The sequence below is a fragment of the Falco biarmicus genome, chromosome 5 (genome assembly GCF_023638135.1).
Source record: "Falco biarmicus isolate bFalBia1 chromosome 5, bFalBia1.pri, whole genome shotgun sequence".
Lineage (NCBI taxonomy): Eukaryota > Metazoa > Chordata > Aves > Falconiformes > Falconidae > Falco > Falco biarmicus.
In genome coordinates, this window is record NC_079292.1 from 47690536 (window position 1) to 47704662 (window position 14127).

The 14127-nt window shown below is 46.6% G+C and overlaps 1 protein-coding gene across 1 annotated transcript in view; it reads left to right on the plus strand.

The window, feature by feature from the left end:
• The first annotated feature begins 214 nt into the window (after positions 1-214).
• Positions 215-14127, plus strand: part of TMCC3 (transmembrane and coiled-coil domain family 3) — a 147828-nt gene continuing 133915 nt past the window's right edge. Inside the window, exon 1 of the mRNA XM_056340414.1 lies at positions 215-329. Within this exon, the coding sequence (XP_056196389.1) occupies positions 318-329 (12 nt within the window). The 5' untranslated portion in view covers positions 215-317. The remainder of the gene's footprint in view (positions 330-14127) is intronic.

Sequence of the window (14127 nt, forward strand, 5' to 3'; positions counted from 1 at the left end):
CAGCGGGAGCGGGGGCCGCCCGGAGCCGGGCGCCCAGCTCGGTCCCCGGCCCTCCCGGGACAGGCGGCCCCTCCGGCGGGCGGGGGGGGGAGGGGGCTGCCCGCGGCCGGGGAAGGGGCCGGGCGGCGGGGCCGGGCCTCCCTCGCGGCCGCGCTGCCTCGTGGCGGGCGGCAGCCCTCGCGCCGCCGCTCCGTGTGGGCAGGCGGGCGGCGCGCGGGGAGGGCCGCCGCGCCCGCGGGCTCTGGGCACGGCCGCGCCGTGAGGGGCGGGAGAGCGCGGCGCCGCGGCGGGGAGTCCCCGGCGCCGCCTTGCCCAGCATGCTGCGGAAGGTAAGGGCCCCCGCCGCTGCCCCGCCGGCCGCGCACACCGGAGCGGGGGCCGGCAGCGCGGGGCCGCCGCCGAGCACCCGGCGCCGCGACCGGGCGCCGAGGCGAGGAGGGAGGGTGGGCAGCGGCGTGTGGCCGCCGGGGCCCCGCCAGGGGGCGCCGCGGCGCCGGGAGCGGCCCCCGCGGGTCCGGGTGCGCCCGCCAGGGCGGCCGGGGGCCGGGGGGCGGCGGGGCGGCCGGCGGGAGCCCGCCGGGCGCTGTCCATGGTGCGGCGGCGGGGGGCGGCGGGGGGCGGGGGGCGGCGGGCCCGGTCGGTCGAGGCCGGCCAAACTTTGCCGCTCCGGCCGGCGGCGCCCCGCGCGGGAGCTGCCATGGCTGCCTGCGGCCGGCAGCGCGGGGCGCGGCGGGGCCGGGCTGAGGGTCTCCCCGCTGGCTGCGCGCCCGGCGGCGGCGGGGGAGGCTCAGCCGGGCGGCGCAGGGTGGGCGCCCGGGGCCGCCCGGGACTGCCCGGGGCGGGGGAGAGCCGCGCTGCCCGTCGGCCGCGCAGAGGGACCGGCGGCCCGCGTCGCTCCCGGCCGCCGCCGCTGTGCCTCGCCCGGGCCCTGCGCGCCCGGACCGCGGGCGGGGAGAGGCTGGGGCGAGCGAACAGCTCTTGGTTTGCGCGCTGGGCAGCGGCGCGGTTTATTCTGCGCGCAGGCGAATGCAAGACTCCGATGGTTGGTGAAGTCGCTCCTAATAGCGTTAGAAAAACAGCCTGAAGGTCTGAGCCGAGGGGAGAGCCCTCCTTCCCACAGCGGCACCGGACCCCACTTCGGATCCCCAACCAAAGGCTGTTAAAGTCAGTAGAGTCCTTTCCCTGACCTGAGAGGGTGTGCGTACAGACCTTCCAGTGCTTATCACAATTTCCAGTACTCCTTCCAAAAGGCAAGCTTTCCTTCTAGGTCCACCTGGGCTGCTTCCTATCATTGCTTGAAACTGGCTGTAACAGGGAAGTGCCAGTGGAGAAGGAGTGTTATAAAAAGAATGAGTCACATAACTGCTCAGGCTTCTCGTCCCGCTGTTGTTCTTCTCTTGCTCTCATTGTGTGATGTCTTCCCAAATTCTGTTGTTACAGCTTCAGGTCTGCTAGCCTGAGTGCACAGTAGCTCAGACAACTGGAGTAGCCAGGCATCCCTCAAAATTTGTGATAAAAGGCGTGGGAAGTCTCTAACCTCGCTGTGTGGTGAGTGGGGTGGTTGGAGTCCATGGTCCTCTCCAGTGCTTCTGAGCCACTGATCTGGGCTCTGATGGCTGCGCTTGGTTTGGCAGAGCCCAAGTGACACAGAACAAACAAGGTGATTTAGGAATTCCCTTTGTTCTGGAGACGAACCCTCTGCATAGCCAGACTCCTGAAGCCCGACATTGCTATTCTGTTTTTGCAAATATTCCCAGAGCAGTATTTTATGCTGTTAGTGTTAATTATTATGTAGTTATGATACAGTTTGGACAGGCTGGGTAAGAGAAAGCTGATTAATTCTACCCTTGCATTGTGAATTATGTGGAACAAATGCATCGTTTGCATTGTACCTTCTTCCACTGCCTGTCATACTCCTTTGCTTACAAGGAGGGGGAGTGCAGAGATGGTCAAGATTTGAAATTGAGGGTTTATTAAAGGTCAAGATGACCTCGGGGATTGTGGATACAAGGTATTCGAGCCTCGTTTCTTTTTCATACTATTTCTGCTGCTGGCCAAGGGCTGAATCAGGGCTTGAGGGTTCGTCTACGCTGGCAGCCTGTTCTGTGTTGCACACGCATGAGCTGTCCATTGCAGACTGACCTCACTGTAAATTATGGGCCACCTGTTCTCTGCTGCATGAGAACTATAGTGGTGCCAAGAGAAGTTAAACTAAGATAACTTCAGCTTAAAAATGGTAAAAATTGTAATCCCTAGTTCTTAGGCAACACCTTAGAGTTAATGAAGGCTGCATGATGGACCGTCATGAAAAAGGGAATCTCCTTTTAGGCAAAAGGAGCAAGAAATAAAAAGAAACAAAACTGCAGCCCTCATTTTGGATCATGAGTGCCCAGATCCTACTCTAGGTATCCCATTGTACAACCTTCCTTCTGAGTTCATGGATCAGATCCTTAGCATGTCTTGGAAAAACAGTAGTCATGTGTGCAACCAACAGTTAAAATTAATTTCATGCTGTGGCTCTCTAGGCTGGCATGTGAAACCTCGGTGTCGATTACATTGTCTCCTCTTTATTCTCTGCTCTTCCAGAGGATTTTCTACCATTTGTGACTTAGCAACCCCTTTGTGCTTTTTTATCTGTCAGGAAGGGAAGATAAAATAGGGAGAAATGCCCAGTTTTGTATTGTTCTGCCTGTCGCGTGATTTTATGGCTGACACAAGGAAGCCTAACACTGGAGACCTCTCTGACTTTGCTGTCCCTAAATGCACTTGATGTTTCATTGATTGCTTCAAAAATAAACTAAGCTGGAGAGGACTTGTCCACAGAGATAGAAAGCTGAAATGCTTGCACAGGGTTTAGTATGGGTCAACAGCTCAGTGTTAAATCCACACTTTCCATTTGGATCAAGTTTTCCAGTGCCATCTGTGCTTGTAAAGGAGCAGTAAGTAGAAGAATTTTCAGATGTCTCAGAAGCATAGTAGAAACCTAGGTTTTGTTGCCAGAGCTAGATGAAATAATGTCCTTGCCCTTTCTTTTGGGAGTGTACTGAATTTCAACTCTAATGTGGAGAAAATGGACCTGTGAGGATGGGTGGAATCAGTGAAATGTTAGTGTCTTGGTGGAGCTGCTGCTGAGCTGTGTGTGTGAGGTGGGCTTTGGTTTTCCTAAGCTTAGCCCTTGGCTCCTCAGGTGAGACGTCTCTGTGGGGAGCCTGCCCGCTCCCTGTGCTTTAGTCACTGAAGCAGGGTGAAGTCCTTCAGGGAGTGGTGACCTGAAGCCAGCAGTAGAACGCAGGTGCTGCGGCTTCAAGAGTGACACAGTGATGCTCTGTGCAACCTCCTTTGCACTTTTGCTCACCAGTGCAGAGACACATCTTAGACAGGTGACCCGCCATGTGTTCCTCAGGTCCCCGCTGTAGTCTGTGGAAGAAAGCAGAGTGGCTGGGGCTAAGTTGGCACTGTATGCATCAGAGCTGTACAGCATGGAAGAGAGACCACCACGGGAAGGGATGGGCAGTAGCAGGATGCTAGCCCGCTGCTTTCAGGGCTCTCTACTGAACCTGGAGCCTAGCTCAGCAGCTCTTACCCAATGCTGCTGCCAGGGAGCAGTTTAGACCTCTCTGCCTGCCACCCCTCGCCCTTCTTCTGGCCTCTCCAGCTACGTATGTCCAACTTGTTCTTCATGAAGGGAGTGCTTTCTAAAATCCTCTGAGTGCTAGTGAGGTTGAGGTTTCCCAATTATCCTAATGCCTTATTTGAGATGCTTTACAGGAGTTTCATCCTTCCAGAGAGCACGCCTCCCTTTCTTGTCTCTACACACTCTTTTCAGGTTGGAGAAAGACAATGGCTCTATGCACAGTTTCCTGGCCACCACTGCTTTTCCTCCCTCTTCAAGCTGTCAGAACGGTTAAAGGTGACATAGGCATTTCCAAGTACTTTCTTGTTTGTATGAATACATATTTTAAGAACATAATTGTGTAGTATCTAGGTGCTGCACCTGGATGTATAGCTAACATCAGCTGGGGTTGATCCACTTGATTTTGTTCCAGGTGATTATTTTCTTCCATATGCCCCTCGCTTTTTACTCATTTTCTTATTAGTAAGAAAGCACTAATGCATATATAAGCAGGAAGAAAATCCCTGAGGTTTTTCCCTGTTTTTACATACCTCCCTCTTCCCGGTCATTCAAATAAAGTAGATTGATGTTCTAGTTCATAGAGACAAGCTGTCTATTAGACATTGCAGGAAGGCGGTAAGAGAGTTAAGAGAGGAGAGACTACATTTCCAGGCAACGGATGGAAAGCCAGTTCTCCAAACCTCAGCAATCTTGTCTCTTCGGACTTGTTTCTCTCGGCTTCTCTTGCTACATGACCTACCTGTCTTAATTGACCATATTAGGAACTAATTTATTCAGCCTCAACAGTCTTCTACCAGATCACTAAAGTACATATTATATATAACTTCTCATTTTTATCTCCTTTTATTATAATTTTGAATAGCAGCTCTGTGTATCTTGTTCATTTTCGCTAGGGAAAACAAATTCACATGTCAAATACTGCTGGCGTTATTTCTTCAGGCAAGATGTACTCACACTTGGAAATGAATGGAAATCAAAAACATCAAGAAATTAGCATTTAGGGACAACAAAAAGAAGAAATTAGTATGGGCAGTGTATACTGAAAATCCGGGCTGGGCTAAATAAAGTGTGTAATAAAGATGAAATTGCTTATTATTTCTGTTTGTATTATATATCATTTAATGTTCTTAGGTGTCTTTTGGCTCTGATGCTCAGTAATCAGTAGCTTCTCTTGTAGGTACAAATGAGGAGGGAAAAGGCACAGCCTTGCTTGGTAATTCTCGGTTCAGTTCGTAAGATAGTTAGGAGGGACATATATACCTTGGCAGATACAGAGCAGTGCTGCATCTTGCTATAAATTTTATTCACCAAATATTTGAGCGGAATGAAAGCTTTATTTTTAACCAAGTTGTCATTGTCTGGTCTTTACAACTTGTTGGGCAAAACTGCACATACTGGAATAACTTGGGCTAATGGGAATGGGTGGCACCATAGCTCTGCTGCGGTAAAAGAAGTGCCATTTTAGTATTTTTAGTTGTCTGGAGATTGTCTCCAAATACTACATAGCACTGTCAGTCAACGACTACATTTCAGGGTTGAGGTAACAGTGAGATTTTCTTTATTCAGCTATTTTGGCTACCCTTGGGGAATATAAAATGTGTCAGCAATTAAATCCATGACAACAGATAACTTAAACATTAGATTTAGCCAAGCTAACATGCAGACAATTTAACTGGGTAAGACGCAGGCCACCCTAGCATGAGGGAGCACTGAATAAATCCTTGCTCCAAACACAACAGAGTGGGGCTTTGAACAGGGGCTTCTGACTGTCAGGAGAAACAGGACAGACAGGCAGTCGGAGATTTCAGCTACAGCTTGGGCAGGCTGTGACTGGGGCAGGTTTAAGTGGGTTTTAGTGGATTTTTAGTTAATTTAGGTGTCTGGAGGCGTTTAAGTGCCTAAAAGATTACATGATGTTTGAGTGAGGATTTCGCTGGGGTATCAGCATTGGTTTTGAAGGACTAAAGATAAGAGGATTTCCTGCCTTTACCTCAAGCACTCCTGTTTGCTAAAGCGTTCATCTTTCCCATCACTGCTTCTGCTGTATTTTTTTCGTGACTGAACTGATTAGCAGCACGATCCATCTCTGCCAATGGTGCCTGTGATGCAAATACAGACTGAAATACAGGGCTGGAATTTCCCAGTGCTTGAAAAGACTTGAAACGGTAGCGAGGGAGTAAAGGGGACCAAGGCAATGAAGCCGAGGCTTCAGGCTCATGGTGGTGTGTGCTGTGGCAGGCAATAGATGATGGAAGGGCAATTCATTCTGCTCTGCAATGCAGACTAGAGATTTTAAAAGGTAGGCTGGTAATTCTGCAGTTTTGGGGGTCTTAAAGTTGGAAGTGTCATTGTGGTATAAATACATGTCAATGGGCTGTCTCAAATATATCTGCCATCTATTTAAAATCTCTGACCTAAAATTTATTTTCTTAAGATTCTAGAGTAAAATTATTTGAAGTTGGGCAATAAGGAGCCAAAATCTAATAGAAAGTCAGCGAGGTTTATGTATCGAAGTCCCTGGGTTCACTTTTGAAAATGGGATTTAAATGGCTGATGTGCTTTCAACTGTCTTTCTTAGTGGTGGTATTTTTATCTGCCACCTCTGTCAATAAGCGGAGAGGAGAGCGAGGTGAAAATGGCATGGGGAGGAAGAATTAGAGCGACTGATCGTTCACTGTCTGTCAGCAGAAGAACTGGAGCCATCAAATGAAACTGTCAGGCCCCAGGTTCAGAGAAAAACAATGTGCTCCCTGTTTAGCTGTGCAGCTCCTTGCCATTGGGCATTGTGGGGGGCATGAGTTCCATGGATTCAAAAAACAAGCGGGCAAATCCAAGAAGGATACTTCAGAAGTCCCTGAGTACAAAATTAACACCGCTGGCTCAGAAAGCCCTTGGCCTGCAGATCCCCAGCAGCTGGGAAGTATTCCAGGGAGCAGCATTACACGAGTATTCTGGTCATGAGAGTCTTCCCAAGGCATCCAGTGTTGGCCACTGCTTCAGCCAAGATACAGGCATGCATTTAATGAGAGCCAGTATGCTTCTTACAGTCCAGCACCACACAACCGAGCTTTTTTTTCTCCCGAGGTTGCTTCTGAGATATTGACCCTGTTAGAGTCATACTGTTCATTGAGCAGGTCAGCTGAGAAATGTTTTATGAGTTTATGTCATCTCAGAGAACGTGTGCATACTTAAGATTAAAGCAGTGGGAAAACAAATGGAGGAAGATTAAAATCTCTTAAACAGGTTGGCTTCATTGAACTAAAACCAGAAGGATTTTCTTTTTTAAGTCATTTCTTGTGTTTGTGACTCCCATTCAGGGCAATGATAGGTCAGAGTGGCTGGTTGCATGTTTCCTGACAGCTTGCCTGTGCCAGGACCAAGATTTCCCTGTCCTCATGTTCTGAGGTGAGGATGAAGCAGATTCTAGCACAACAGACACAAAAAAGGATAGTTAATACCTTTTCCTTTTCCTCTGTATGTTCCCCACTGCTGGAACGTTGTCCTGGTGAGAAGACAATAAAATCTTTGCTTTAAAAAATATATATGAAAAAAAATCCCCAAACAGACATGGAAAAAAAGGGGGCAGATGAGCTGACTGACCTTTTTGGCTCTGAGGAAAGGAGGGAAATTTTGCCTCTCTTAACAAAGATGATTTCCAGGTCTGCCCAGTGATAAAACTGCAATTTCCAAAGGGTTTCTCCTTTCAATTGTTTGGGGTATGGCAGAGCAGTGAAATAAATGGAGTTAATAGGTTCACCTTGATATGAATTCCTGGTAAGTAAGCCACGTGTGACTATTTTTTCCTGTCAGCCCTTTCTGCAGTAGTTAGCAATTAGTGCAAAAATGGATTTCTTCAGTCTGCTGTTTTACTGTGTAGCAGAGGTTAGCAGAGGTACATTTAGAAATTGGCATCAATGGTTTGTGTTTTGGTCTCCATGGCCGCCTGTTTCGCCTAAGAGAAGCAGCGAGTCCTCTCGGGTAAGGATGTAGCTGGTGTGTCCGCCCAGCGCATCAGACAGTAACACCCCTTTTCCAAATAACTGAGCTGAGACTGAGCAAATCTGGGATTTCCTGGACCAACCAGTTCATTTGATATTAGATTCTGTGTAGCTTGATAATGACTGAGGTGTCTTTAAGTTATAATATCTAACTAACTGATGTAGCATCTCGAGTACTTTGTGGTGGGACTTGGAGGCCAAACGTTTCAGACCCACAGATGACTGTGAACTGTTAACCCCTGTAAAACTATATTAATAGTTTTTCAGTTGGAAATGGTTGCACTTTTCTGGTCTGTGCACCGTTTTGTGAAGCCTCTGTGATAGTTTGCAAACAGCACGAAGCATTCAATGTACCTCCTCCTTGCTGCCTGAGGAGTAATTGCCATCTTCAGAGGGTCAGTGGCACCGACCTGTAGTCCTTGGTACGATGATGCCTCCTCTGAAACAGGTCGTGTGGGTCAGTGGCTTGGGCTTTGGGCTTGGTTAAACAGGTATGCTGTTTTCACTGGGCTGTTGAACTTGACATGGGATTTTTTTGGCAAATTTATTTGATCTTTTTCTGCTACTGTCTGTCTTGAGCGTGTTGTTGGTGGAGAAACCTTTTGTTTCATTAAAGATTAAGTAAGACTTCCAAAAATCTTTGATAGTCTGTAGTTGTGAGGTGAAAAGTGGCTAGGGCTCTTTTCTGCCCTACTACAACATCTGTACATGCCCTGACAGATCTCATGTGGCTTTAGGACGTATAAAATAAGGACACTGGCTCGCTGGTCACTGTTTTCCTGCTTCTGAACAATTGATCTTAAGCTATTGTATTTAATGTAGTGGAGCCTGACCTTGAATGCCAGAAACCATCATAAAAGGATATGCTTCACTGGCCTGTATTATTTTCGTCTAATCTGATTTTAATAGAAAATAAGGTTCTGATTTAAAAGAAAAAAACACCACAGAAAAGATATTTCTGCTGAAAATATTGATTTTTTTCCCCTGAAAAACTAACCTCTAGTTGAAAAAAACGGCTTAAAGCTCTTTATTCTCAATGGAAAGTCAAAAATCTTTTCCAGAAGGGGAAAATATATATTTTTTTCCCAACAGCAATATAGTATTAATGCTTGCTAGTTTTATTCAGATATTCTACTCTTTTTTCCTAAATGAATTAGTATTTACATCTGTTTTTTCTTTTTTTCTTTTTTTAGTTGTTCTTGGATATTTGCCAGCATATAATTTTTCATACCAGTAATTGAATTTGCCAGTCTCCCAGTAGTTCTTCCTTTTCAGATGCTCTAAAAACTGTTCTGTTACATGTTCTCTTTGTCTTTTTGTCTTTTTCAGCTTATTTCTGGGCAGCTGAATAAACACACTTTTTAATGCATTTCAATTATCTTGCTTTTGTCAAGATATATTTTCAGGTAACACAATTAATTAAAACTCCATTAACCATTTCAAAAGGACATATCCCCTAGTGGCAAGCCTTTGTTACTGGCCTACTTGAGTTAATGAGTGCAAATGGATGTATGATACATATTGACTTGCTAAGAAATAAAGAGGGTTTTTTGTCCTTTTTCTTGTTTTTTTTTAATGTATAAAGGAAGCCTGAAGAGATACCCTTTCCATTGCTTTTTACCATTTAGATTCAGTCTGTTCAGGTCTTCCTGAGAGTTAGATTGCAGGGCTATTTCATTATTTTAAAAAAATAAATTTTTTTAAAATTCTATTCTAATTTGGTTTTTGTTGTTGAGAGCAGGGCTGTTTGTACAGACTTGGGATGCCTTCTCAGTAAGCAGATTACTTCTGACCTTTCGTAAGGGAGAACTGGGACAAGTTTTCTAAGCTTTTTGCTGTTTGCATCTACTCTCAGCAAAGATATAACCATGCCCAGCTTTACAGCTGAGAAGCTGTGTCCGGCCTCAGAGACTTTTCTCCTTCTGCTGCCAGAATGACCTGGCATCCCCTGCTATTCCGTTCCCACTGGAGCAGTGAGTCCTTGAGGATGCTTGTTCAGGCCAAGGAAAAGCTCAGGTAGACAGAGTTGTTTTTCTGAACTGCTTTGCAACACAAAGAAAACTTTTCAGAAAGGGCTACTTTCACTGCCGCTTGCTGCTGCCAGGTCAGCTGCTGCTCTGGGAAAACTGGGTTTTTGTGGCTTGCAGAGCACTTGCATGGGAAGGCAGCTGAGCACAGACTACCTTGATGAGGGGAGGGAGCAGAAAAAAGGCCCTTCTGCAGAGTGGTAAGTGCTATGTTACATTAATAAAGTTTGGGTTTTTTAATTATCAAGGAAAAGTGTAGCCAGAGAGTTTTCTGGGCTGTAACCCTGGGTGCCATCATTGCAGAAACTATGTAAAATGAGTTGAGGTATGTATGCAGAATAAAATGTCCCCAGCTTTGGGTGATAAGAGAAGCCATAGTTTCCTGACAGTCATTTATCGTTGCTCAAAAAGCTTTTTTTAATCAAGAGGATTTTTAAACTTAGCCTTACAACAGATGACTTCTTCTAACTGCTGTTTTCAGATCCTAAAAAGCAGGAGTGCCGCTTTAGCAAGCAAGAATGTGTATCTGCATACGTAATACTTTGGTAATTCACACATGTTGGGAGAAAAAGAACAGGTTTATATCCTAATAGCCTGACGTACCCATTGTAGAGGTGGAGTGAGTAGTCAAGACTTTTGTACTTGGCACCTCTGCTGCCAGACTCTACGGAAATTGGAATACTTGGAATAATTAGAGAATGATGAAGTTACTTTTATTCAGTATGTCTCTTACAGAAATACGGCAATGGTGGAGAAAAACGAAATTTTGAATCGCTGGTCATGGATAGTGATCTAATGTAAATCCCGAGGCAGGTTAAGTTAATGTATTCTTGGCATGGTGCCTGGAGTAGGGTGTGGGGGGGAAGGGATGGGAAAGGATGAATCAGCTCTGATGTTTTGCAAGATCCTGCCTTCTAGTTCAATATTGTCTTGTTTTCTTTGCCTGAATTTATTCCTGACAGGTGGTGACAGAATGTTTTTATTAAAAAAAGGCAAATATCTACCTAGAATCACAGAAATAATATAAAATCTCCCATGGAAAACCACTCAGTATTCAGACTAACAAGTGGCCAAATTCTCTTCACCAGTTCTTTAAAGCTTTGGAATTCCTCATTGCTACCCCAGACCCCTTTCTTCTGGGCCCCATCACCCAGCAAGGCAAGGACAAGCGCAGACAGGCTGTATCGCTTGCTGCCTGCCCCTGCCTAGGGGGGGAATGGCTGCCTGTGGGAGGCCTGGTTGGCCACGGATCTTAGCACTCTTTTGCTAGAGCCTCTGAGGTTAGGGTACAGTTTTAAAACTACTGTCAAGAGAGGGTAAGCTGGTGCTTTGGCAAGCCAGGCGTAGGAAGCACTCCCACAACAATGCCACTGTAAGAATACATGTGACTAGCACTTGCAAAGGGTGCTTGTTCCTCCTTTGTTCGTGGCTGGTGGGGCCAGGGTAGATCCTGATGGTCAGGGAGCAAACACGTGAAGTCTGAATCTGGACCGTGAAGTCTGAATCTGGACCGTCTGGGTGGTGCCTCACCTCAGATGTCCTCGAGAGCTGGTTGCTCAAGTTTGTTGGAGCCTGTGCTGCTTGCTGTGGTTTCCCAGTTGTGATTCCCCAGTGAATCTGAATGAGAATGTGGGTCACTGTCAGACTGCAGCACCACGGAGATAGAGGAGAAATGACTGTCTGTACCTGAGCAAGGTGGGCAGTCCACCAGATAGCTACTATTGATGGCTTCAGGGCCAAGGGACTGTGTGTGGCCTGGGTCTCCATGTATAGAGTGGGACAGGGGAGAGGAAGAGGAGCTGCCTGATGAACCAAGGGCTGTTGTCATGAGTCTCAGCAAAGCTGAGCACACTGGAGGCAGTTTTTAATTGCTGGTTCTGGTGTGCTGAACAACCACCTCCAGAATAGCCTGCCTGTAACAAGTGCCCAGGTGTTCAGGCTGGGTTTACTGTTCTCTATGGTAACTAAATTTAAACAGAATATAATTTAGAAACAAAAGACAACGAATCACTAAATCAGAGGGAAGAATGACATCAAATAAAATGAGGAAAAAGTAATAATTACCCCAGGCTAATAACAATCAGTTCATTTGTGCCTTGCTTCTGGAGCCCATTTTGATTTCATAAGTGTGTTTTTCTTCCTTGGCACTGCAGCTGTCAGGGTTTTGAAAGTATATGTGTGTTCTCAAAATTTTTGCCGTGCTTGAGATCAGCATTGTTAACTTTACTTGGCCTGGTGTTTGGTTCAGTCCCCTGAGCCTATCCAGAGGTCAGCTTTGGCTGTCCCACAGGGCAGATTTTGGCAAACAGCTTTAGAGATGCTAATAGGGGTGTTGGAAGGGGAGAGATACCACAGAGATAAGTGTGCATTAGAACCAGTTGCCTTGATGGATCTTCTTGCTTGTAGGACTTCTCATCTTCACAGTATATATAAGCATTAACGAATCCTCATGACACCGCTATGAAGTGATGTAGATATGTATTATAACTACGGTACATGAGAGGGCAAGAGATAAAATTTTCTTGTGTAAGGCTTACCAAAGAAACGAAGGGGAAAGCCAGTAGTTTTAGAGGACTGTCTTGGCCAAGACAACTAGAATTTGTCTTTCTAAGACACTGCGTTGTAAAAGCATGCACTTTTACATGCATCAGTGCTCTCCTGAATAAAGAAATGTTCCTAAACTAGTGCTTGGGAAACCAGTGCAGTTTTGAAATAGCTGAATGATTCTGCGGGGAAGAGCTGTCAGGTTTTTGTATCTGTTACTGAGCATACTAAGGTTTTCCATTCTAATAGGATTTAAGATTAGAGCTTGTTTAGCAATTTCAGTCTTTTCTCATGCAGTTTCTCCTTCCCCATACCTCTATTTGAAAAAGAGGATGGAGGAAAGGGAAACGGACGGCACCTCCAAAATATATGAGGAGTGGTGCTTGGGTCCCCGGGCAGCGGATGGGAGGAGAGTGAGCAGCTGAAGGAGGTGGCTCAGGGCTGAAGATGCCTGACAGGTCTGTTGTGGCTGTGAAACTCCAGCTAGGGAAGGAGGCACTGCTGGGACCTTCAGGGGTCCTTCTGCTAGTTCTGCTGGAGCATCCTTGCCTAGGCTCTGTAGGTCCTGAGCTTTGTCTGTTCCTGTTGCCTGTTATCATCACCCTTTGTAGCCAAAACCTTTTCAGCGTAATTCCACCCTTGCTGCATCCACCTCCTCCCATCTGTATTTGTTCTCTGCTCCTAGCAGCTCCTTGGCAACCTGCCGCATGAGATATAATCTGCAGCCTCACTTAGAGAATTACTCTACTCTGACCTCCTCTGTATTGCAGACTACTTCTGCTTCATAGGGCTTAATCCTGCAAAGAGCTAAACTCAGCTTAAACTAGGCACCCTTAGCTGAGACTGCCTTCCCTCAGGTGGATTTATAGTTAAAAGCAGCACATGTGGATGTACATTAACCACTATAGGGTAGAAATCAGTATGACGAATTGAATCTTTCTAGCTGTATAAATTCTAATTCTAGCTGTATAAAAGCACTTTTCTGGGGGAGGATCTTCTTTCATGAATAAAAAGCTAAGGTAAAAATGAAAGCCTGTTCAGTATTATTTGTCATGTATTTCTTTCACAGGTAGCACTGTCTTCTGATCAGTGGTCACTGAACATCATTCAAGATTTTATATATACATATATATATATATATAGCATAAGTCTAGAGATGCATTGGGAGTAATGTTTTGTAAGACAAATACTTAGGTATAGTGAAGAACTAGGACACAGATAATTATGTTTCTGATCAAATTAAGTTTCTGCATACAGAAATATCCATGAAACAACCCTTCTGAGGCATTTCAAGTGGCATAGAGCTCACCAGCTGTATCCCTGCTGATTCTAATGCCCATTGCAACCCGCATACTCTGAGCTCTACAGCCTGTCACGGTGACTTGGTCACAGAAAAGCTGACTGGGTTCATGTGCTCGCAGTAACATTGTTTCAAAAGCTGTAAAGGCCGTTTTTCCTGTGCCTTGGGTTGCTCCATGATAGCCTCTTTATTTTCTGCAGGCACCTCCTTTCTGCTCTGCTTCCAACGGAGGCCTTCCCACAAATGTTGCCTTCTGCCCTCGATTGTACTGCTGTCCTTTTGTGGTCCATCCACCAGTGCTGCATCGTTTCAGACTTCCCTGGCATGCTCTGCAGCTCTGGCTTGCCTTCTCCTTGGTCCCTGTCTCCTGCTATGTGATGCTTGTGTAGTTTTCCCTGGTTCCCTCACCGCTACTCAGTTGTCCCCTTCTCCAGCTCTCAGTGCTGCTCTGCAGAAATCCGTGGTGCCAGATGTTTTCTTCACCCTCTCCTTTCACTGAATCACACTTCTTTGCTGAAAGCCCCCCCCCCCCCGCCCCCAGCCCCCCCCGCGCCAGTGCCTTTGCATGGCGTTGCCCTGTGACAAGGGCTTCGTGTACAGGTCTCTCTCAGGTGTCTTATACTG